Source organism: Dendrobates tinctorius, unplaced genomic scaffold, assembly GCF_039654945.1.
Source record: "Dendrobates tinctorius isolate UK_male_01 unplaced genomic scaffold, ASM3965494v1 ptg000075l, whole genome shotgun sequence".
Taxonomy (NCBI): Eukaryota; Metazoa; Chordata; class Amphibia; order Anura; family Dendrobatidae; genus Dendrobates; species Dendrobates tinctorius.
The window spans coordinates 38,494,079-38,517,848 of record NW_027361743.1 but is presented as its reverse complement, the minus strand read 5'-3'; the positions used below and the strand labels follow the sequence as shown (position 1 = coordinate 38,517,848).

Here is a 23,770-nt window from a genome sequence, read left to right as displayed (position 1 = left end):
TGTGAATGAATAAGTCGTGACACCACCTGTGGTGTTCGGCAATGTAGATGTTAGGCCGACACTGCAGACAGATCCTCTGGGACAGATAGTGTGGTGCAGCAGGGGTGGTATAGCCCTCCACAGGCAAGGCTGTTGTCCCAGGGCAGAGTAGATATGGTGACACTTAAGTGGTGTAGTGTCAGGCGCAGGGGATATAGTGGTGTTGGGCAGGTTGATGCTGGAATAAGTGGAGGACACCAGGGCATGTAGTTCCAATGTTTTACTCAGAGTCTGTTGCACAAACAGGTGCATGCTTCTGTGCCGTGTCCTCCGGGTCTGGGACTCAGTCAACCCCCCAGGCCAGATGGAATACTCCTTTCAGACACTCCGCCAACTTGTGCCTTTCTGAACGTCTCCTCTTATAGCGCCTTTAGATAAAGTACTCCTAGTACTGAGTTACACTGGAGTTCCTCCTGGCTGATGTTCCTATGAACTCTACTTGTACGGCAGACAGCTGTAGCCTGCTTCGGGGACTCCTTGTTACTAAGTCCTGGCTCACTATCCAGTTGCTGTTGTGACCCCAAGTCTTGTGTGGGAATAAAGTGGTCACTACTTCTATTCCTCCGGTGTCTGCTGCAGGACTATTAGTATCCGTACAACCTCGGGGACTGGGCCCCGGCCTTGCGCTAAGAACTTCTAGGAAAGGTTCTCTTCTCACCCACGTCCACTGTTCTCTTTTACTCCTCACGTTCCGTGCTAATCCTTTCCTTCTATGGAGAGTCAAGCTTTCAGTCTATGTTGCTCTCTCGTTCTCTCTTTCCCGTGCTGTTGTGAGTTCATTTTCCCCTTCGTCACTGAGGTCTGGTGAACTCCCTATTCTGGTGAAGGAAGGTAATGAGCCTGATTATCAGGCACCTGAACCTGATGAGGATGACTGGCTGAGTGGAGTCACGGACTGGATATAAGGCTGCCGACGCCCTTCTGCCCTGCGGGTGATTTCTCTGTGGACTTCTAGGACACCAGTCTGATTCCTGCTCCTCTAAGCTAAGTTTTTCTGCTTTGCCTGTTTGCATTAGTGTTTTGTTTTTGTTTTCCTTGCTTTTCTGGATTCTGCCATTCCCTGCTGGGGTGAGCTGAATCTCCTTTTGCCTGTAGCTCTGTCTTCAGAATATTCCTGAGTACTGACATAGCTTTTTGAAGCCTAGCGTATTCAGGGCCTTTTTCACTGTCAGTCTGTTGGCTCTTATTTTCATAGGGTTTTTCACGGATTGCAGACAGCAGCCTTCCTGTCCTTTCCTATCTAGCTAGATTGGGCCCCATCTTTGCTCAGTCTGTCTTTCTGCCTGTGTTGGTGTTTTCATCTTGCTTCACCGTCATTATATGTTGGGGGCTGCCTATTGCTTTGGGGTCTGCTCTGGGGCAGTTTAGTTTTCCCCCTTTCTTTCTTTGGGCCTAGCTATTTCTCCGGCTGTGATCGAGGGGTCTAGGGCATCGTAGGAACCCCCCACGGCTACTGCTAGTTGTGTTGATAGGTTCAGGGGTCTGCAATCCGATAGCTACCAACTTCTCTGGTTTTCTGGACTTAGCTAGCATTTCTGTTTTTGCCTCCTACGGTGACTCAATCATAACACCGTGCCAGCAGACCCAGATCACTGGGATCTGCTGCAGCTCTTCCATCCATCTTTCCCTCTCTCTAGGGATCTCCTTCTCTCTAGCCCCTCAATCAGCTACTGACTAACTGACTTAAACTCTTCCCTCTCCTTGAAATGTAATCTAACTCCACCCACCTCCCAGCACGTTTCGTGTTCCAAGCAGAGAGCCAGCAATGGGTGCTTTACTATACTCCAAGCACGGAGCCGCCAAAGGTGCTTTGCTACACTACTTTGTGGTTTGGGGTGCAGGCATTGGAGCGTGGTCAGGAGTTTCCACCTTACCTGGATGGTGGGGGCACCACACCTCAGGAGGAGGTGCAGTACCTCTGTGGCGACTGAGCCTCAGGGGCGCCACAAGTTTCATTTATGCTTGTCTGACATGAAAGCTAGCCAATCTGGTCCAATCCTGCAGAAGAACTACTGTAACTCAAATTGCTGAAAATTGTATCTCTGGCTATGATACGGTGTATCACACAGTGCATTGCAGCTTGTTCTGTATGGCTCTAAGTACTCATAGATTATATAGAAAGCCAATGCTAACCCTCCACCATTAATATGGCCACATGAGTGACAGAACTATGTCATCGAGGAGTTTAAAAAGGGATTTTGTCTCGTAATCAAATTTTCTTTTTCACCTGAATGGCCAGATGTGTTTTACTTACCTGGTATTAGATGGTACCAAGATGCACTACAGTATATGCAGATTTCTCATCCACAGGGGCAATGTAATTGTTCTATGAAACCTTTGGCCCTAACATTCATGTGGATGATCCTTTCACAAGTATTACCTGCCTACGTAAGCAGATGTCTTCATGACTGGTTAACCTTGGGATAATGGCCTCTTGTACCAGTATACTGCACCCTGCTACATTGCACAAATTGTTCAGTAGTGGCTTAAGGAACATGTCAAAATGCGTATTGTTGATGACTTGTCTCCATATTTTCCAGATCTTAATCTGCGCATCTGTGGTATTTGCTGAAAGAACAAATCTGAATCAAGGGGCCAAACATTGCAAAGTACATGATTTAGAGATCTACTGCTAACACTGTGGTGCCAGATATCACAGAACAATTTCCAAGGTCTCGTTTGTGAAGTCTATTTCTCAATGAGTCATAATTGCTTCGGCAATATGTTTGTTTAGGAAGGGGAGAAGGAAAAGTAAAATTTTAAAGTCATGTTGATGATATAAATCCTTGAAAGGTAAGATTTTATTCTATATCTTGTCAACACAAGTATAATTTGCCAAAAGTAATTGTCCATTTAAAATTTTGACAAGACTGAGTCTCACAGATCATTTTTAACTCATAACATGAAAGTAAGGTCAATGATACAAGTTTCATCCAAAATCTTCAGTTTTAGTGAAATTAGTTGATGCAAAAATGAATACACCCAACATCAAAGACTATTACATCTAGTAATTTCTGTGATCGCCATGATTTTCAAGGACAACATCAAGTCTTCAAAGCATGGAATGAGCAAGTTAGCGACATATTGCAACATCTATTTTTTCCATTCTTCAATAATGACATCTTTTAGAGCCTGGATGCTGGATGGAGAGTGATACTCAACTTGTCTCTTCAAAATTCCCCATAGGTGTTTGATTAAGTTCAGATCAGAGGACATATTTGACAAGGGGATCACATTCACTCTGTTCTTCTTCATAAATGAAAGCCTTAGTGTTTTTTGGATCATTGGCATGTTGGAGAAATGTGCATCTATCAAGTACATGGAGTGATGGCAGCATCTTTTCTTTCAATATAGAACTTTACATCCATGAATTGATGATACCATCAAAGAATTGTAGCTCCCTGACACCAGCAACACTCATGTAACCCCACATAAGGACACTGCCACCACCGTGTTTCACTGTAGGGACCAGACATTTTTCTTAGTACTAATCAACTTTGCAATCTCATCAAAATTAGAAGCCATCAGTTCCAAAAACATGTATCTTGGTCTCATCACTCCAGAGTGTACAGGCCCTGTAGTCTTCATACTGTATTATTCAGCATAGACCTTGGCAAATTATAGGTGAGTTTTTTTGCATGGGCTTTAGGAGAGGCTTCCTTCAGTGGCAACAACCATGCATACCATTCCTCTGCAGCGATCTCTATATTGTGTAAAGGGAATCGCTTATCCAGGTTTTCTACTTCTTTAGCTAACTACAGTGAACTTGCATGTTTTCTTCTACACTTGTCATCAGAAAATTCTTCTATTTAGATGCTAACTTCCATGGTTGGCATGAACATCCCTGTGTGATGGTTACAGATCCATCTTTGTTAATTTTTTTTAATCATTTTTGCTACAGTATTCTGACTGATAAGTAAAGCTTTTCTGAATCATAGAATCATAGAATCGTAGAGTTGGAAGGGACCTCCTGGGCCATCTGGTCCAACCCCCTGCTCAAAGCAGGATTCGCTAAATCATCCCAGTCAGATGTCTGTCCAGCCTCTGTTTGAAGACTTCCATTGAAGGAGAACTCACCACTACTCGTGGCAGCCTGTTCCACTCATTGATCACTCTAACTGTCAAAAAGTTTTTTCTAATATCTAATCTGTGTCTCCTCCCATTCAGTTTCATCCCATTGCTTCTAGTCTTTCCTTGTGCAAATGAGAATAAAGTTGATCCTTCTACAATGTGACAGCCCTTTAGATATTTGTAGACAGCTATTAAGTCTCCTCTCAGTCTTCTCTTTTGCAAACTAAACATTCCCAAATCCTGCAACCTTTCCTCATAAGACAGGGTTTGCAGACCGGTCACCATTCTGGTCGCTCTTTTCTGAACTTGCTCCAGTTTTTTGATGTCTTTTTTAAAATGTGGTGCCCAAAACTGGACACAATATTCCAGATGAGGTCTGACCAAAGAGGAGTAGAGGGAAATAATGACTTCACGTGATCTAGACTGTATGCTTCTGTTAATACATCCTAGAATTGCATTTGCCTTTTTTGCTGCTGCATCACACTGTTGACTCATATTCAGTCTGTGATCTATTAGTATACCCAAGTCTTTTTCACATGTGCTGTCACTTAGCCCTATTCCTCCCATTCTATATATGCTTTTTCCATTTTTATTGCCCAGATGTAGTACTTTGCATTTCTCCCTGTTAAAAACCATTCTGTTAGTTGCTGCCCACTTCTCCAGTTTATTTAAATCTTTTTGAATCCTCTCTCTCTCTTCTCTAGTATTAGCTATCCCTCCTAGCTTTGTGTCATCAGCAAATTTAATCAGTTTACCCTCAATTCCTTCATCTAAATCGTTGATAAAGATGTTGAACAATACAGGGCCCAGGACAGAGCCCTGTGGTACCCCACTTGAGACATTCTTCCAACTGGATGTGCAGCCATTTACGACCACTCTTTGGGTCCGATCACTAAGCCAGTTATGAATCCACCTAACAGTTGCCTTGTCCATTCCATACTTAATCATTTTTTCAATAAGGATTGTATGAGAGACTTTGTCAAATGCTTTGCTGAAGTCAAGATATACTATATCTACAGCATTTCCTTGATCCACCCAATCAGTGATACCGTCATAGAAGGAAATTAAGTTAGTCTGACATGACTTATTAGTTACAAACCCATGCTGACTCTGTTTAATCACTTCATTCTTATCCAGGTATTGACATACATGTTGTTTAATAATTTGTTCAAAGATCTTTCCTGGTATAGAAGTCAGACTCACCGGCCTATAGTTACCTGGGTCCACCTTCTTCCCCTTTTTGAAGATAGGAACAACATTTGCTCTTCTCCAGTCTTCTGGCACTTCTCCTGTTCTCCAAGAATTTTCAAAGATTATAGAGAGGGGTTCAAAAATTTCTTCTGCTATCTCCTTCAGTACTCTGGGGTGTAATTCATCTGGACCTGGAGACTTGAATTCATTTAGGCTAGCTAAGTGTTTCCTCACTATCTTTCTGTTTATAGATTTCCTGGATTCTTCTATTCCCTTAATAGGACAGTGAATAACAGTTGATGTTACATTTCCTTTCTGAGAGAAAACAGATGCAAAATAGGAATTTAAAAGTTCAGCCTTCTCAACATCCTGTCTTACCATTTCATCATTTTCATCCTGTAAAAATCCTATAGCATCTTTGACTTTTCTTTTACTTTTGACATATCCCCAAAATCCTTTATTATTGCTTTTGACATCTCTTGCAAGCCTCAATTCATTTTCAGCTTTAGCTAATCTGATTTGTGCCCTGCAGGTTCTGCAGACAGCATTATATTCTTCTTTAGATATGCCTCCCTCTTTCCATTTTATAAACATTTTTTTCTTCCTTTTTAGCATGTGCTTAAGTTCTGTGTTCATCCATCCTGGTTTCCTTAACTGCTTCCTATTCTTCCCTCTTTTCGGAATTGTTAACAACTGTGCTTTGAGAATTTCATTTTTCAAGATTTCCCATCCTTCCTGGACATTTTTGTCTTTAAGGATATCCAGCCATTGGATCCCTCCAATTCTCTTTCTGAATCCCTTAAAATCTGCCTTTCTGAAATCTAACCTTGACGTCTGAGTCTTCACAGGTCTTCCGCCTCTAGTTATCCAAAATTCTAAAATAGCATGGTCGCTACCTCCTAGGGTCCCAGCCACTTTTACCTCCTCAACCATTTCCTCCCTGTTTATAAGGATTAGATCCAAGGTAGCAGTTCCCCTTGTTTTCTCCCTTACCTTTTGGAAGATAAAGTTGTCAGCAAGAGAGGATAAGAATTTCCTTGACCTGTTAGTTTTGCCTGAGAGAGATTCCCAACAAATGTCTGGATAGTTGAAATCTCCCATGACAACTATGTCATATTTTTTGGAGAACTTGGCCATTTGATGCATAAAGAGTTCATCCATAGCTTCAGCTTGCACAGGCGGCCTGTAGTAAATGCCTACAATGGTGTCCTTTCCATTGTTCTGTCCTTGTATTCTTACCCAAACAGTTTCCACAGAACTCCCAGTCTCTGAAGCTTCAATCTCTGTGCAGATATACGCGTTTCTAACATACAATGCGACACCCCCTCCTCGTTTATCAAGTCTGTTTCTTGCAAATAAGTTGTATCCTTCTAGTCTTGTATTCCAATCATGTGTATTGTCCCACCAAGTTTCAGTGATTCCAATGACATCATATTTCTTTTCCTGTGTTAGTAGTTCCAATTCTCCTTGTTTGTTGCCCATGCTTTGTGCATTAGTATAGAAACATTTTAGTTTGTGATTGGTTTCTCTTTCTCCAATATTTTTATTAATTAGATTCTTTCGTCTTTGTTCTTCCTTTCCACTTCTAATAGCAGAGTTCTCAATAGCATTTGTCAGGTGTATGGCTTTTTCTGGTCTTTTGCTTCCCTTCCCATGTTGTTCTAGTTTAAAGCTCTCCTTACAAGTGTAGCAAGGCGACTTCCAAATACATGCTTACCAGTCTACGTAAGGTGCACCCCATCTCTAGCAAGTAGTCCATCGTGTAAGTAGTTCACTCCGTGATCCAGAAATCCAAATCGTTGCTGACGGCACCATCGACGTAGCCAGTTGTTCACCTGCAGAATCTTATTCCACCTCCTTGTTCCATGGCCATCCACTGGGAGGATGGAAGAGAAGACCACCTGCGCTCCCAGTTCTTTCATTTTCTTGCCTAAGTCTTCAAAGTCTCTGCAGATGGTTTCCAGGTCGTTTCTTGCAGTGTCATTTGTCCCCACATGTAGTAGCAGGAATGGGTAGTCATCTGTAGGTCTGAAGAGTCCTGATATCCTGTCAGACACATCTTTAATTTTTGCACCTGGAAGACAACACATTTCTCTTGAAGTTATATCCGGTCTGCAGATAGCGGCCTCAGTTCCTCTCAACAGGGAATCCCCCATGACCACCACTCTCCGTTTCTTCTTCACAACATTTTTCTTTCTCCATCCAGGAGGACTCTGAAGGCGTACAAGGTTGCTGCTTGTTGGCAAAGTCTTATCCTGATGTATTTCTTCATTGTTTTCCTGCGTGAGAGCCTGGTATTTCTTCATTGTTTTCCTGCGTGAGAGCCTGGTACTGGTTTCTGAGCAGTATGGGTGCTGACTGTCTCCCGATCCTCTTGCTTCTCTGGGTCACATGTCTCCATTCCTCTGTTTCTTCAGGTGCACTTCGAATTTCTTCTCTTTCTGTAACATGAAGAGATAATTCTGCTCTGTCCAAGAACTCTTCACCTTCCTTAATGATCTTCAACGTAGCTAACCTCTCTTCGAGATTTTGCAATTTTTCCTCCAACAGGGACACAAGCTTGCATTTGTGGCATGTGAAGTTTGGCTTTTCCACTGGTAAGTCTGTGAACATGTAGCAAGAAATGCAGCTCACCAAATGGCTCCTGGCCTCTTCCATCTTGAGATTTCTTAAAAACGATGAAAGATGAGCCCAAATTCAGCTGCAACGGCCAAAACCCAGTGATCGTTGAGCTCGCGGAGACTCTTCACTTATCCCAAAAGGCACTGGGAATATGCAAATGATCTCCTCAAGACTCTTCCCCTGGTTTTCCGATTTCCTCTTTTCAGCTGCAACGGCCAAAACCCAGTGATCGTTGAGCTCGCGGAGACTCTTCACTTATCCCAGAAGGCACTGGGAATATGCAAATGATCTCCTCAAGACTCTTCCCCTGGTTTTCCGATTTCCTCTTTTCAGCTGCAACGGCCAAAACCCAGTGATCGTTGAGCTCGCGGAGACTCTTCACTTATCCCAGAAGGCACTGGGAATATGCAAATGATCTCCTCAAGACTCTTCCCCTGGTTTTCCGATTTCCTCTTTTCAGCTGCAACGGCCAAAACCCAGTGATCGTTGAGCTCGCGGAGACTCTTCACTTATCCCAGAAGGCACTGGGAATATGCAAATGATCTCCTCAAGACTCTTCCCCTGGTTTTTTGATCTTCTTATATCCTTCACCTTTCTTGTGTAAAGAAATATTTTATTTCCTCAGGTCTTGTGACATTTCTTTTCTATGTGGTGCTATTGCTGACAGCATGAAATGGGAAGAGGTGTTCTTTGTTATGTGTCAGGAAAATATGAGTTATTTCCTAATATCCTAAGTACACTTCCAGCACTGCCTGTTGTCCTTCCCCCATTGGTTTGTGAAAGACAAGCTCACAAGCGATTCCCCCCTCGCAGCAGCAGCCCCTGTCCCTGTCTCTGTGAAATTCTATCCACTTCCCCCCTCCCTTCAGCAGAGGGTCACTTTTATTGTACCTGGCCAATTAAATGCGGTTTTTCCCACCAAGATTTCCTTTGTCTATCCCAGATCGAATTTAATAACACACAGTAATCCTAGAGAGAGGAAATATATATTTTCAGAATCAGTATAATTAAGTCTACGCACTGAAATGTTTTGCAGCCGGTACGGCCATCACAAATATGGGAAATAGTTTCTGCCCCCCAGTAACATGCAGACAAGTCATATTTGGTCTCAAAAGAATGGTCACATCACGGGAAAATGTGATGCCCCTACCGTCGCCATGTGTGTCCCCCAGCCAAAGATATGGAAGTTAGTAGTTTTTAATAACTTTGCAAAAGGGGTGTACGTCCTCTAACACAGCCCCCCAAGTGAGGTGACGGAGGAGTCCCTTGGTTTTGGGGTAAAGCATAAAACTGAAATGCTCAAGAATTGAGGTGTCAGATGCCCGGAGAACCAGCTAGCACGATGCTGTGCTGATGAACCATTTTCCTTGGGAAGGTTCTTCACCCCTTTATTAACACATCATACCTGCGACTGAGATAGAATAAGTTTCTTATTTTAATTCCTTTTATTTGTAACTGTCTGTACATACTATATTTTGTCTCTTTTTGTAATATCTTTTATATTTTTGTAAACACTGCCTATATTTTCTGGAGTATACTTATAAATTTCGTAGTTTCGTTCTCCTTGCTCTATGATCAAACCGACACATACTTCGCACCAAATCACGCTACCTGTGGGTTCGTTCCTGACCTGATATAGGCTTTAGTATCAAACGAGGAACTGGTGACAGCCTAGTGTCCTGGTAGTTATGGAGAACCCTGGCAATGATGGATCGGAGGTTTATGTGTATAGTTCCTGCCTGGGACTGGTGATACACACACCGCCCTCACTGCAGTGTGCCCGATAGCCAGTTCGCAACAAGGCAGCATTCCCGGCGACTACTTATCCTAGGTGCAGATCCCTGACTGACCTGAGAATAAGGGGGGTGCCAGAGAGCTGCAAATTCCCAACTGGAACTGAGAGTGGAAACAAAAGTTGTGGGGTTATTATATATCTCATGACAAACAAATCCTTGACATTATGTAATACTTTTTTATAGTTAGTTATGTGTCTGCTTAATGAATTTTTACTTAACTTACTGGTGGTTGAATTTTTGTTAATTCAGATTTTGTAATTTAAACTTTAGTTTTGCTCTGTAGACTTTCATTGGGTTGTACTCATTTTTTTAACATGGTCTTTAGTTAACTTATTAGGAAGATTTCTTTTTCGATGTGAAAAATAACAAATCTCATTTGCCATTGGTGGACCACATTTGTGGGAGTATGTTGTAATATGGTGTCCTGTTATGAATGAGTCACCGGAGGAGGAAAAAACAAAAATGCAAGCTAAGTCCAGAAAACCGGAGAGGTTGGTAGCTAGCGGATTGCAGACCCCTGATCCTATTCACAACAACTAACAGTAGTCGTGGAGCGTGCCTACGGTGGTCCTAGACACCTCGTCACGGCCGGAGAACTAAATAAGCCTAAAGAAAGAAAGAAAGGGGAAATCTAAACTGCCCCACAGCAGACCCCAAAGCAATAGACAGCCCCCAACATGTATTGTCAGTGAAAACAGATGAAAACACAAACACAGACAGAAAGACAGGCAGAGCAAACTATGGGGCCCATCTAACTAGATAGGAAAGGACAGAAAAGATGCTGGCTGCAATCCGCAAAAACCCTACCAAAAATGTCCCAACACGTCTGATAGGAAAAACGGCCCTGAAGTCACTAGACTTCAAAATCCCTATATCAGCACTCCAATATATTCTGAAGACAGAGCAAAAGAGATTTAACCGATCAGGGACAAAAATGGAAATTCAGCAAAGCCCCAGCCGGGGCTGGCTGAACACAAAACTAAGCAAATCAGACAAAATCTCATGGAACAATAACAGAGCAAAACTTAGCTTTAGAAGACAGGAACTGAACTGGAGGCCAGAGCTCAGAGCAGAGAAATCAACTGCAACCCTACAGGGCGTCGGCTGCCTTTTATCCACTCAGAGATTCCGGACGTCCAATCGCAATCCACCTGTTCAGGTGACAGTTCTCTCCCATCCAAATCAGTTTCACGACCTCCCTTCACCAGCAAAGGGAGTTCATCGGACATCAAAGGTGAACGAGAAAATGAGCTCACAACAGTGTCCCATAGAAAATGTTGATTCGAAAGGAGACTAAAGGTTTCCTGACTGATCTGTTTGCGTGTGCTCATTGATGCTGCACAATATATATATATATATATATATATATATATACACAGTACAGACCAAAAGTTTGGGCACACCTTCTCATTCAAAGAGTTTTCTTTATTTTCATGACTTAAAATTGTAGATTCACCCTGAAGGTATTAAAACTATGAATTAACACATGTGGAATTATATAATTAACAAAAAAGTGTGAAACAACTGAAAATATGTCTTATGTTCTAGGTTCTTCAAAGTAGCCACCTTTTGCTTTGATTACTGCTTTGCACACTCTTGGCATTCTCTTGATGAGCTTCAAGAGGTAGTCACCAGAAATTGTTTTCACTTCACAGGTGTGCTCTGTCAGGTTTAATAAGTGGGATTTCTTGCCTTATAAATGGGGTTGGGACCATCAGTTGTGTTGTGCAGAAGTCTGGTGAATACACAGCTGATAGTCCTGCTGAATAGACTGTTAGAATTTGTATTATGGCAAGAAAAAGCAGGTAAGTAAAGAAAAACGAGTGGCCATCATTACTTTAAGAAATAAAGGTCAGTCAGTCCGAAAAATTGGGAAAACTTTGAAAGTGTCCTCAAGTGTAGTGGCAAAATCCATCAAGAAACTGGCTCACATAAGGACCAGCCCAGGAAAGGAAATCCAAGAGTCACCTCTGCTGCGGAGGATAAGTTCATCCGAGTCACCAGCCTCAGAAATTGCAGGTTAGCAGCAGCTCAGATTAGAGACCAGGTCAATGCCACACAGAGTTCTAGCAGCAGACACATCTCTACAACAACTGTTAAGAGGAGACTTTGTGCAGCAGGTGTTCATGGTAAAATAGCTGCTAGGAAACTACTGCTAAGGACCGGCAACAAGCAGAAGAGTCTTGTTAGGGCTAAAGAACACAAGGTATGGACATTAGACCAATGGAAATCTGTACTTTGGTCTGATGAGTCCAAATTTGAGATCTTTGGTTCCAACCACCGTGTCTTTGTGCGACGCAGAAAAGGTGAACAGATAGACTCTATGTGAGACTGGAGAGCTCCAGGAGTTGAACCCTCAGGACCACGACGACAAACCTCCCTAGGGCCAGCTGGCCAGGTGTACCACTCTATATACAGGGAGCATTAGGGGCAGACCCAGGGGAGACTATCGCCACGGAAGCTGATACCTGGGAACAACCGGAAGGAGACGCAGGCAGGGGACATGCAGGCGACCAGACGGGAGATGGCGACGACCACAGGGGAGACTGCTGTAGCCGCGAGGACGGAGGTGGACAGCAAGGGAGGCGGCAGGAATGGGTAGCGGGTGAGACACTGGAACAGGCAGATGAAGGCAGGAACGGACTGGACCTGAAAGGGAACACAGGAGGGTCACAAGTAGGGAAACTAGCGGGGAACCAGGAAAGGTACAAAGCGCAGAGACAGAAGGAAAGCAGGAGAGCGTGGATCCGATATCAAAGGTGAACCACAATTGATAGTCAGGCAGAGAGCATAGGGAGAAGCTGCCTGATATAGGGCACGCTGTAGAACTTCCGGGTCAGGGTGCGGCAGTGTCATGGGGCCAAGGGATAGGACGCCTAGTCTAGGGGGGCATGCGCCTGCGTACCTGAGAGGGAGCAGTGGCCGGCCGCAGGACAGGAGGAGAGGCAGTTGATGGACAGGCACCAGCAGTGGGGGCGGACTGAGAGGACCGGAAGCGCCAGAGAGACCTGAGCGGCGTAGAGACACGGGAGGCAGCGGGGGCAGCCGGTGCCATGACGAGAGGAGCCGTAGCAGAGGCGGACAGAGCGGCGGTGGCAGGAGAACGGCCAGGGAGAGCTGTGGCAGCGGCGGTCAGAGCAGCGGCCGCCGAAGCCGCAGGGCGAGTGGGAGCCGTGGAGCAAGGAGAGGTGAGTGTGACAGTCTACATGCCTGGTTCCCACCATGTAGCATGGAGGAGGAGGTGTGATGGTGTGGGGGTGCTTTGCTGGTGACACTGTTGGGGATTTTTTCAAAATTGAAGGTATACTGAACCAGCATGGCTGCCACAGCATCTTGCAGCAGCATGCTATTCCATCCAGTTTGCGTTTAGTTGGACCATCATTTATTTTTCAACAGGACAATGACCTCAAACACACTTCCAAGCTGTGTAAGGGCTATTTGACCAAGAAGGAGAGTGATGGGGTGCTATGCTAGATGACCTGGCCTGCACAGTCACCAGACCTGAACCCAATCGAGATGGTTTGGGGTGAGCTGGACCGCAGAGTGAAGATAAAAGGGCCAGCAAGTGCTAAGCATCTCTGGGAACTCCTTCAAGACTGTTGGAAGTCCATTTCCGGTGACTACCTGTTAAAGCTCATCAAGTGAATGTCAAGAGTGTGCAAAGCAGTAATCAAAGCAAAATGTGGCTACTTTGAAGAACCATAGTTTTGATGCCTTCAGAGTGAATCTACCATATTCATAGTGATGAAAATAAAGAAAACTCTTTGAATGAGAATGTGCGTCCAAACTTTTGGTCTGTACTGTGTGTGTATATATATATATATATATATATTGTAGGGATTCGACTCGCTCAGGTGCAGCGGGAGACAATCATGAGGCAGGTTCTTCCCAAAGTTCATGAGGTTTATTTGCTCCATAAACCATAAATCAGCCTATCACCAAAATAGCCTCTAGCTTAGGCACAAAAGAACATAAACGTCCGTGGCTTCAGACTCGGACCGAGAGTCTCAGCACATGCTGGGAGGTGTAGTCCTCCCCATATACAACTAATATACCCAGCTCAGGGCAATGTCCAGAGCAGCGCTCTATCTGCAGCCGCAGACCCAGGAAGGCTTCTCCTTCCTTAGCACACAGGCCACTCTCTGTAGTGTCCCACCTGGACACAGGGAAGTCTGTCCACACTCTCACAGACTCCCTCCACTCTCTCTCATGTGCCAAACACCTCAATTACATAGCCCTGTAACCACACCCAAAGGGGATCACATGGCTATGACATCACCAAAGGTTGTATAGACACACAGGCTTCCCTGATACAGTGTAACAGAAAGATCAGCAGTACCTCTGCTGATCAATACACCCTGGAGCCTGCATCCCAAGGCCACCCACCTTGAGACCCACAATGGTCATTTAGGACCCTGCTCCTGTTACCACACTGAATGTGCCTGTACACCCGTCCTGGGACACCCACACAGCGCCCCCTAGCCGACACAGTGGTAACTACACCACATACCTCCCCCCTCTGTTCAAACTTGTGGGGTTGAACACATGACATCACCCAGGTATCTTGAGACCTGGCACCCATGTCACCTTGCCCTACAAGTCGAGAGGACCATCTCCGTCTGTTTCGGTAGTCAAACTGCCTCATATTCACGTTAGGCCTCCCCCGCCCCCAGCGGTCAGTATCTCGGCCTTGGGCTTTGGCCTTCCCGTCAACGTCCGTCAGTGTGATCAGACACTCTTTAGTCTCCACCTGTTTGCAGTGCGCTCCGTCACCCGACCTTTCTCTCACCGGCCGGCTCTCCCAGTTCACACTGTCATGAGTCCCACGTCCAGCTGGGCCAACTGGCTGGTCTGAGTCTGACCCTCTGTCACTATGTCCACCACCGGGTCTCGTGCCTATGTTACTACGATTAGAACGGCCACTTGCGGACTCTCGACGTTCTTGCCTTCGACTACCTGTCCTTTCATTCCTTGGAGGATCCCTTCGGGTCCTTACACCTTGGGTTGGAGGTGGACGCCACCTGACGTTCTCTATCTGCTCATTCATCTGCAGTCGATCCTGTCTTAGCTGCTCAATCTCCTTCAGGTACGCTACCCGATATTCCAGGAGCATGCGAAGCTTCCCAATGCTTTCCACCGAACCAACCACAATGACAGGAACCATGTCATCTTCAATAACGACTTGGATTTCACCAGCAGGTGGGATCCTCACTCTCTTCACACAGGATCGATTCACCATCTCCTGCATCACCTTTCCAAGTCTGCCAACGACTTTCCCCACCAGATTTCTGGGTACCGGAATTATGTCTTCCACAAAGCCCAGCCGACTTTGTGCTTCCCTTGCAAGCTCCAGACGTCGAGCGGCTTTCCTATTACGCTCCACGAGCATCTGTTTCGTGCGGAGACATTGTAGGTGCATCTCCTTCAGGACAGCCACCCTTCTCTCTGTGTCTTCCGTTTCTGCCAGTATCACCAACTGGTCTGTTTCTGGTGCCCAGCTCACACTATAGGCCTTTACTGCCTTTTTAAAATTCTCATGCACACCTTCGCTGGCACACGCTTCTCGCACGTCTTCGGGTACCTCCATCACGCACTTGAAGGTCATGGACTTGCTCTCATCCTGGACAGATGGCTCTGGGTTCCCCACGGACACTTCCCTCAAGGTATCTGCCAAGACCGGGTGACTGTCTTGTGCAGCTCTTGGTTCACCATCTTCCTGAGATTTACAGTCTTCAGGACCCTTTTCCAAGATGGGCTTTGGCAGTTCTGCCTTGCTATCAGTCGGGCACGGCCGCTGTACGTCTTCACCCATCCACTTCTTCTGCAGAAGACCTTTTACTACTCCACCGAGTTCTTGCAGAACTTTATCTCGCTCCTCTGCCAGGTAGCGACGCTGATCCTCTCTCCTGAGAATCTCCTGTTGATGCTTCTCTTGGGCCTCTCTGAGCACCTCCATAGCTTCCAACAGGGTCTTGTTCATGGTTTTACATGCCGACAGGTGACCTCTGAGCTCAGAGACTTCCTTCTCCAGCTCATCCACTCTGTGATCAGCTGCTTGCCTTAGGACTCTTTCCCGTTCGACATGTTCTGTTACAGTCTCCTTTATCAGCTGTATCTCGTGATCTTGTTCTCTTTTGGCCAGCACGTGTCTCACCACTACCTCTTTAATTATATCATCAAAGGGTACCACTGGGTCAGTCACACCAGTCGAGTGAACCCTCCAGTTACCGTCCAGCACCAATGTGTCTAGTCCAGTAGTCTCATCTCCCAGCCCACCATCTGTCTTATCACGAGACGTCAGGTCCGTCAGTTGGGCAGATGTACTTCTTCCTCTGGTCAGTTCTACCTCTGACCTGTCCATGTCAGGAGCCGTCACTGTCTCAGTGTCCGCTGGCCCCACAGTCGAAGCATCTCCATCATCCGACCAAAGGCTCCTTCCCGGTGCAGCATCACTGTACACATCTGTGGCCCGTCATTACTACCTGGAAAGGATATTCCACATTCTGAAAAAGACCTGCACATACACTGCGGTACTCCAGACGTACCTACTGAGTCACCTAGTGCTGTCACTTCTTCAAACTTGGCCCCTTTCTGGACCACCACCCCGCTTTGGGTTGCCACTCCAATTTGGGTCACCGCCCCCTTTTGGGACTCCACCCCCTTTTGGGTTACCACTCCAATTTGGGTCACCTCCCCCTTTTGTGACTCCACCCCTTTTTGGGTTACCACTCTAATTTGGGTCACCGCCCCCTTTTGGGACTCCACCCCTTTTTTGGTTACCACTCCCTTTTGGGTCACCGCCCCCTTTTGGGATTTCCCCATGTCCGTTCTGCAGAACTTCTTATGCCACAGTTCACACAGTACAGTTTGTCTCTCACGATACCACACAAGTCTTTGCTGGCACCACCACAGCTCCTGCTGTCACTGATCACCGGCACCTCCGGCTGCTGTTCACACACATACACAGCGGCTGGTGTCACTGCAGCTCCTGCTGCGCCATCTTCGTGGACCCGCCGATCCACCGGAAGCCGCTTGTCACCTTCGTAACCCCGCCGGGTTACTGGAAGCCGCTTGTCACCCTCAAAGATAAAAAAAGCCACAAAAGTGCACCCATAGGGCCTTACCAGTGCAGGTATAATGGGTTATGCAGCAATAATACAGGGTACTCACCCTTAATTGTTGTGTAAAGCCACAACTACTGTATCCGCTTAGTTACACTCCATAAAGCTGCAGCAGGATGGCGTAGACAGACAGCGTCTGCTACCAATGCTCCCAGGGCAGATCCCTTAAAGAAAACACCAGGTCCCTGTGCTGCGAGACCTTCGTGACCCCACTGAGCCACAGCAAGCACCTTCAGGTTTTGCAGAGGAAAAGAAAAAAAAAAAGAAAAAAAAAAAATACATGCACAGTCTCTCACATGTCCTGTTCGTGTGCCACTCAGGACGTACCGTCTCCACCTGAGACCGTCCAACACACAGGGCACACCGGGTGCTATTCAGGGAGCCGACCCTCCTCCCAGGGTCTCCCAACACACCAGCCTCACCAGGTCCAGGGGCTCAGCGGGTGCTCTTCAGGACATCCGTCTCCGCCTGAGACTGCCCAACACACGCCTCATCAGGTCCAAGGTCATAGCACGTGTTCCAGGGATCCGATTCCTCTCCCAGAACCTCCCAACACTGACCCTCCAGGACCTTGCTCACTGACCCCTCCAGGAACACAGTCTCTCACTGACCCCAGTGCAACACAGACTCCTGTCTGTTACCTGTGTCGGCCACACAGGTTCCTGGACGCCTCTTCTCCTCAGAGGTATCCCACAAATTTTAATACAGTCACTTTCTCTGACCTCAGTCAGTATTACTCACGGTTGTCAGACTGTCTGCTCTCCTGGCTCAGAATCGCCAGCGCTGCCACACGTGCTTCTGGGAATCGCTGCCCGCAGTCTCCACCAATTGTAGGGATTCGACTCGCTCAGGTGCAGCGGGAGACAATCATGAGGCAGGTTCTTCCCAAAGTTCATGAGGTTTATTTGCTCCATAAACCATAAATCAGCCTATCACCAAAATAGCCTCTAGCTTAGGCACAAAAGAACATAAACGTCCGTGGCTTCAGACTCGGACCGAGAGTCTCAGCACATGCTGGGAGGTGTAGTCCTCCCCATATACAACTAATATACCCAGCTCAGGGCAATGTCCAGAGCAGCGCTCTATCTGCAGCCGCAGACCCAGGAAGGCTTCTCCTTCCTTAGCACACAGGCCACTCTCCGTAGTGTCCCACCTGGACACAGGGAAGTCTGTCCACACTCTCACAGACTCCCTCCACTCTCTCTCATGTGCCAAACACCTCAATTACATAGCCCTGTAACCACACCCAAAGGGGATCACATGGCTATGACATCACCAAAGGTTGTATAGACACACAGGCTTCCCTGATACAGTGTAACAGAAAGATCAGCAGTACCTCTGCTGATCAATACACCCTGGAGCCTGCATCCCAAGGCCACCCACCTTGAGACCCACAATGGTCATTTAGGACCCTGCTCCTGTTACCACACTGAATGTGCCTGTACACCCGTCCTGGGACACCCACACAGCGCCCCCTAGCCGACACAGTGGTAACTACACCACAATATATATATACATACAATGTTCTATCTGACCAGTATATATATGGCAAAATGAATGCAGTCAGATGAAAAAGGGTAGTATTTCGGATTATTTGTCTGCGTTTTGTGAATTTTTGGAAGACTGGCGCTGCTTCGACTTTCAATTTTTCTATAAAAATAAATTTACATTTTCTTTCTATAAAATACAAAGTTAATGGATGGCCGAGTAAACAATGTAACCATGACGTATTCTAAAAAGAAAAGGTTATTAAACTAAATATAGCTTATAATATCTGTAAGATGTGTTATAAATATGAAAGGAGGGTGTAAGGGCATAAAATATTATCTTTTGAGAGAAGAGCTACATATTAGAAAAATTATTGAAAATTGTGAATATATCAGGCTAGGAACAAATGTGTTAGAATCAATTTCATAGTGATATATGGAGAGACTTAACATTGCATGTACATACAATATAAATATTGGTATATACAGTATATTTTTAATATATAATGGATTTCTTTATACTTTTTAGACAATATATATACATTTTGAATGTGCCCGTATTATTACAGAACCTCTCGAAACACATACGTTTTACAAGAATAAACTTCTTGTTACATTAACCACAAATCTTTGCATTAATGCTTAGTAAGCATCGTAGTTTACTATATAGTATTTACAATACTATGGAATATCAATCTTAACTGAGAAGCTGCATGGGATGTGTTACTAGAAGCATTTAGATCAAATATCTTAGATCTGGGATCGATGAGTAATTCAAGTGAAAACTTCCTGGCCTATTGGCAACTAGATCCAATTAGTCAAATCTTGCAAAGTATCCGTGCCAGAACAAGTCTGATCTCCTGCACATTTTCTGGCCACGAAACACACTTCTCCACTGCTTCAATTATTCTTTGCACAGATGACCAGGTCCAGCAGAGAGCTAATGTGTTATGCATGTCCTGCCTGTAAGTCAGATCTGTGCTCAGGACTCGGAGAAAATTTCCTCTCCCTTCACTTTAGATGGGTTCATCTGTTTCTATGCCTTCTGTCAATACATTTTTATTTCATCTGTTACATTTAGTGAGAATGGAAATTGTACAGGCATTAAGGTCATCGCACCTAAAGCGTGGAAACGTTATCCAAGGTGACGTTCTACCAGACTCAAGGGTAACGCAGGAAACAATGTGATAGTATAGATGGCAACATCACATTTAGGTAACGTTGCAATTCCCACAATGAGTTTTTGGTGAATTTTTTACACTGTGTAGCCTATTTAAGTTAATGGGCGCAGAAAATCTGCAAAATCAAAAGCTCACCGAAAGCGGATCCCGAGAACTAATATAGGCTTAAAGTCTTTTTTATAAATTGTTCAATAAAGTTTCAGCTTCATCATGATTGTGCACATAATATAGAGCACTCAGTAATTAGAGATATTAAGTCATGCCGAATTCTAAGAAGAAAACTGAAAGTGCCCAGTAATTAGAGACATTAAGCCACGCCGCATTCTAAGAACAAAACTGAGCGTGCTCAGTAATTAGAGACATTAAGCCACGCCGCATTCTAAAAAAAGAAACTATGCATTAATCATCAGCAATAAAAATAAACAAATTCAACACACAGAAAAAAAATATTATACAAAATATTTACTTTTCAGTTTTTCTTTCTCTCCCTCTCTCTCCAAAATGCATCTTATTAAATAAAGAACATAGCAGCACATTCCACAAATGAGGCTGAAATAAAAGTCATCCAAGAACAATAGACAGCAAAGATCCTCCAGGGATAAAGAACAAAAAAAAAGAGATGGCACTCCAAAAGTTAAAGGTGAAAACAATGCAAATTTTTATTCACCCTGGATGCACAATGACGTTTTTCTCAGTCATATCATATACATATTTGCCATAAAATATGATTGTGCCAATAAGAACCTTAGACTTTAAAGTGGTTACTAGCCTTGCAGCCCTGGAGTCTTGGGTTTAAATCCCACCAACGACAACACCTGCAAGGAGTTTCTATATTCTCCCCGTGTTTCCCTGGGTTTCCTCCGGATTCTCCAGTTTCCTCCCACATTCTAAAGACATTTTGATAGGGGATTTAGATTGTGAGCCTCAATGGCGACAAGTGCTGATAATGTCTGTAAAGCGCTGCGGAATATGGTGACGCTATAGAAGCAATGCATAATAAATAAAAAGCAATAATAAAATAGATAACATTGCTCTATTTGAGCCTCACAAAACTTTTATATACATTAAATTAATTCAATCCAGGGTCATCACTGAGGATGAAGACAGGGAAGATAACTAGCCAATGTCTAGTTCTGTACACCTGCATTTGTACAAAATCCAGAAGCCACATTATCATAACCAATCAAAAAATATTAACACAAAATGTCAAAACAGCAAAAGTATAAAGGCTAAATAATATGTATTAACCTGCAAAGCCATGAATGCTGAAATGTTACAAACTCCTTCCACCATGCCCGGTCTAGAGACTACAAAATAAAATTAACGATAGGACACGGAAAACTTTGCAAAATAATCACTTGAAAGTACAATTATTCCAAATTCCATAAATCAGGGCTGATTGACTATACATAAAAACACATATTTCAATCATCTTAATTTTTCCATACTGCAATATCAACTCTAGATTTCTATCATCTAGCAGAAATGACCTTAAATCATGAATTTATCTATTTCAATTTTAATCAGAGGTAGTCATTTGTGGTTTTCAAAAGGCTGCAGCTAAAACCCTTCATCACGAAAGAAATTAAAGATTACAAATTCAGCTCTGCTGTATCTCTATCCGAGTGAGTTAAAGGATGAGCAAGTAAGAATAGGTTAAAAAGACAAGATAGCACCCTGTTCAGTGACTGCTCAGATATGCCCTTTAAATGAGTTCCATTCCCCTCACCTGGCACCCACATGCCAGGAATTAAAAGAGTCATATGAAGAAAGCGAGTAGAAATTCCAGAATGACACAATGCAAGTCTTACCTTTAATGTGTAGTAAAAGGACCAGCTGAAGAAGAATCCTGGGAGCCACCATGGTGTAAGAGTAAGAAAAGGCTGATGGACTTGTACTTCTTTCTTAAGATATCTCACAAGCTACTCTGAGACAGAGGAGCCCTGTGCAAGCTTCTCACATTCTCACATTGCAGAGCATGCTCAGATGGCACAGCTCATAGCTACCAAAGGAGATCCTGCTTGGCAAAGTGATGCTCATTACACTGCTGTGTGTTACAGCCTGTGCTGACTTTTGTGTGCTGGAGAATACAGCGACATATCAGAATCAAAGACACGGATTCTGCATTGAGTCTGTACTGGGAAATGAAAGGTTCTCCGTACACTGCCGGTAACGAACATGCCCACAGTTAATGCTGTCATCATGGTAGTCGCAGGAGGAGAGACCTAAAAGTTGTCCACATTTACCATCTATCAGCTCCGGATGTCGTAAAGATTCTATCTAGAATAATAGTAATGATTGGATTTCACATTTCCTTCCATATTTTTTTCTGAGTCTTTTTTCTATTTAGTATTTGCCTGGGAAACAAGTAACAGGCTTTAATCAATCCCGATTACAAAGGGTAAAGTGTCCTGGAATAGCTAGAGAAATAATTATCATTTGTATTTGTAAATTTGTAATTTCACAGTGGTAATGATCTTCCACTTAGAAATGGGAAATTTTGTTTTCTCCTTTTTATCATTTGAAAAACTTCTATTAACCTGAAGATACAGTGGGGGAAATAAGTATTTGATCCCTTGCTGATTTTGTAAGTTTGTCCACTGACAAAGACATGAACAATCTATAATTTTAAGGGTAGGTTAATTTCAACATTGAGAGATAGAATATCAAAAATAAAATCCAGAAAATCACATTGCATAATTTATATAAATTTCTTTGCATTTTGCAGTGAGAGATAAGTTTTTGATCCTCTACCAACCATTAAGAGTTCTGGCTCCTACAGACCAGTTAGACGTTCCTAATCAACTCGTTACCTGCTTTAAAGACAGCTGTCTTACATAAAACCCCTAAATGGCGTAGGAAAATGGCACTTCCAAAATCATATAACCAATACCAAAAATAGGGAAGCATATGATATGGGATACTTTCCCTGAGATAAAGCTAACACGAAACGCACGTCGGGGTCCTTCATTGCCGCTGTAAGACTACCCACCAGGTTGGTTCACCCTTCCAGCACTTTTAATATTTTCATTGTGCATTTAGGTATATATTTTTTTGCTGCCACTTGTTATTTGCTAATTTGCATTTTAATGCTTGCACTTGCTGTTGAAATATTGATATATTTTTGGTAAGGTAATTTACCTACTATGATAATGTACATTTTTATACTGGCTGCACAACTACTACTTTAGTGCGGCTTATATATTCAATTCCAACTTTGTCTGAATATAGTCCAAATTATAACAGGGTAAATTACTTATAGCACTGGCTACCAATTATTGGGCATAAGCTTATTTTGCTATCATGTCCCTACTACATTTTATATATGTTTTCTTCTAATTTGTTTCTATAAAATGTCATTATTTTATGGTATATGCTTCACTATTTCTGGTATTGGTTTTAGCTGTCTTCTATAGATACCTTTATAAAACACTTATGTCCACAGACTCAATTAATCAGTCAGTCTCTAAGCTCTACAACATGGGCAAGACCAAAGAGCTTTATAAGGATGTCAGGGACAAGATCATAGACATGCACAAAGCTGGAAGGGGCTACAAATCCATAAGGTGCGAAGGAGACAACTGGAGACAACTGTTGGTGCAATAGTAAAAGCATGGAAGAAATACAAAATGACCGTCAATCAACATCGATCTGGGGAACAACGCAAAATCTCACTTTGTGGGGTATCCTGGATCATGAGGAAGGTGAGCGATCAGCCTAAAACTACACAGGGGGAACTTATTAATGATCTCAAGGCAGCTGGGACCACAGACACCAAGAAAACCATTGGTAACACTTTATGCCATAAAGGTTTAAAATCCTGCAGTGCCCGCAAGGTCCCCTGCTCAAGAAGGCACATGTGCAGGCCCATCTGAAGCTTGCCAATGAACACCTGGATGATTCTATGAGTGATTGAGAGAAAGTGCTGTGATCAGATGAGACAAAAATTGAGCTCTTTGGCATTAACTCAACTTGCCATGTTTGGAAGAAGAGAAATGCTGCCTATGACCCAAAGAACACCGTCCCCACTGTCAACCATGGAGGTGGAAACATTATGTTTTGGGGGTGTTTCTCTGCTAAGGGCACAGGACTACTTCACCGCATCAATGGGAGAATGGATGCAGCCATGTACTGTAAAATCCTAAGTGACAACCTCCTTCCCTCCGCCAGGACATTGAAAATGGGTTGTGGCTGGGTCTTCCAGAAAGACAATGGCCCAAAACATATAGCCAAGGCAACAAAGGAGTGGCTCAAAAAGAAGC

The 23,770-nt window shown here is 44.1% G+C and overlaps 1 protein-coding gene across 1 annotated transcript in view; it reads right to left on the bottom strand.

The window, feature by feature from the left end:
- Positions 1-21,564, bottom strand: part of RXFP2 (relaxin family peptide receptor 2) — a 391,242-nt gene extending 369,678 nt beyond the window's left edge. The window contains exon 1 of the mRNA XM_073583177.1: positions 21,320-21,564. Coding sequence (XP_073439278.1) covers positions 21,320-21,371 — 52 coding nt within the window. The 5' untranslated portion in view covers positions 21,372-21,564. The remainder of the gene's footprint in view (positions 1-21,319) is intronic.
- Positions 21,565-23,770: the final 2,206 nt, after the last annotated feature.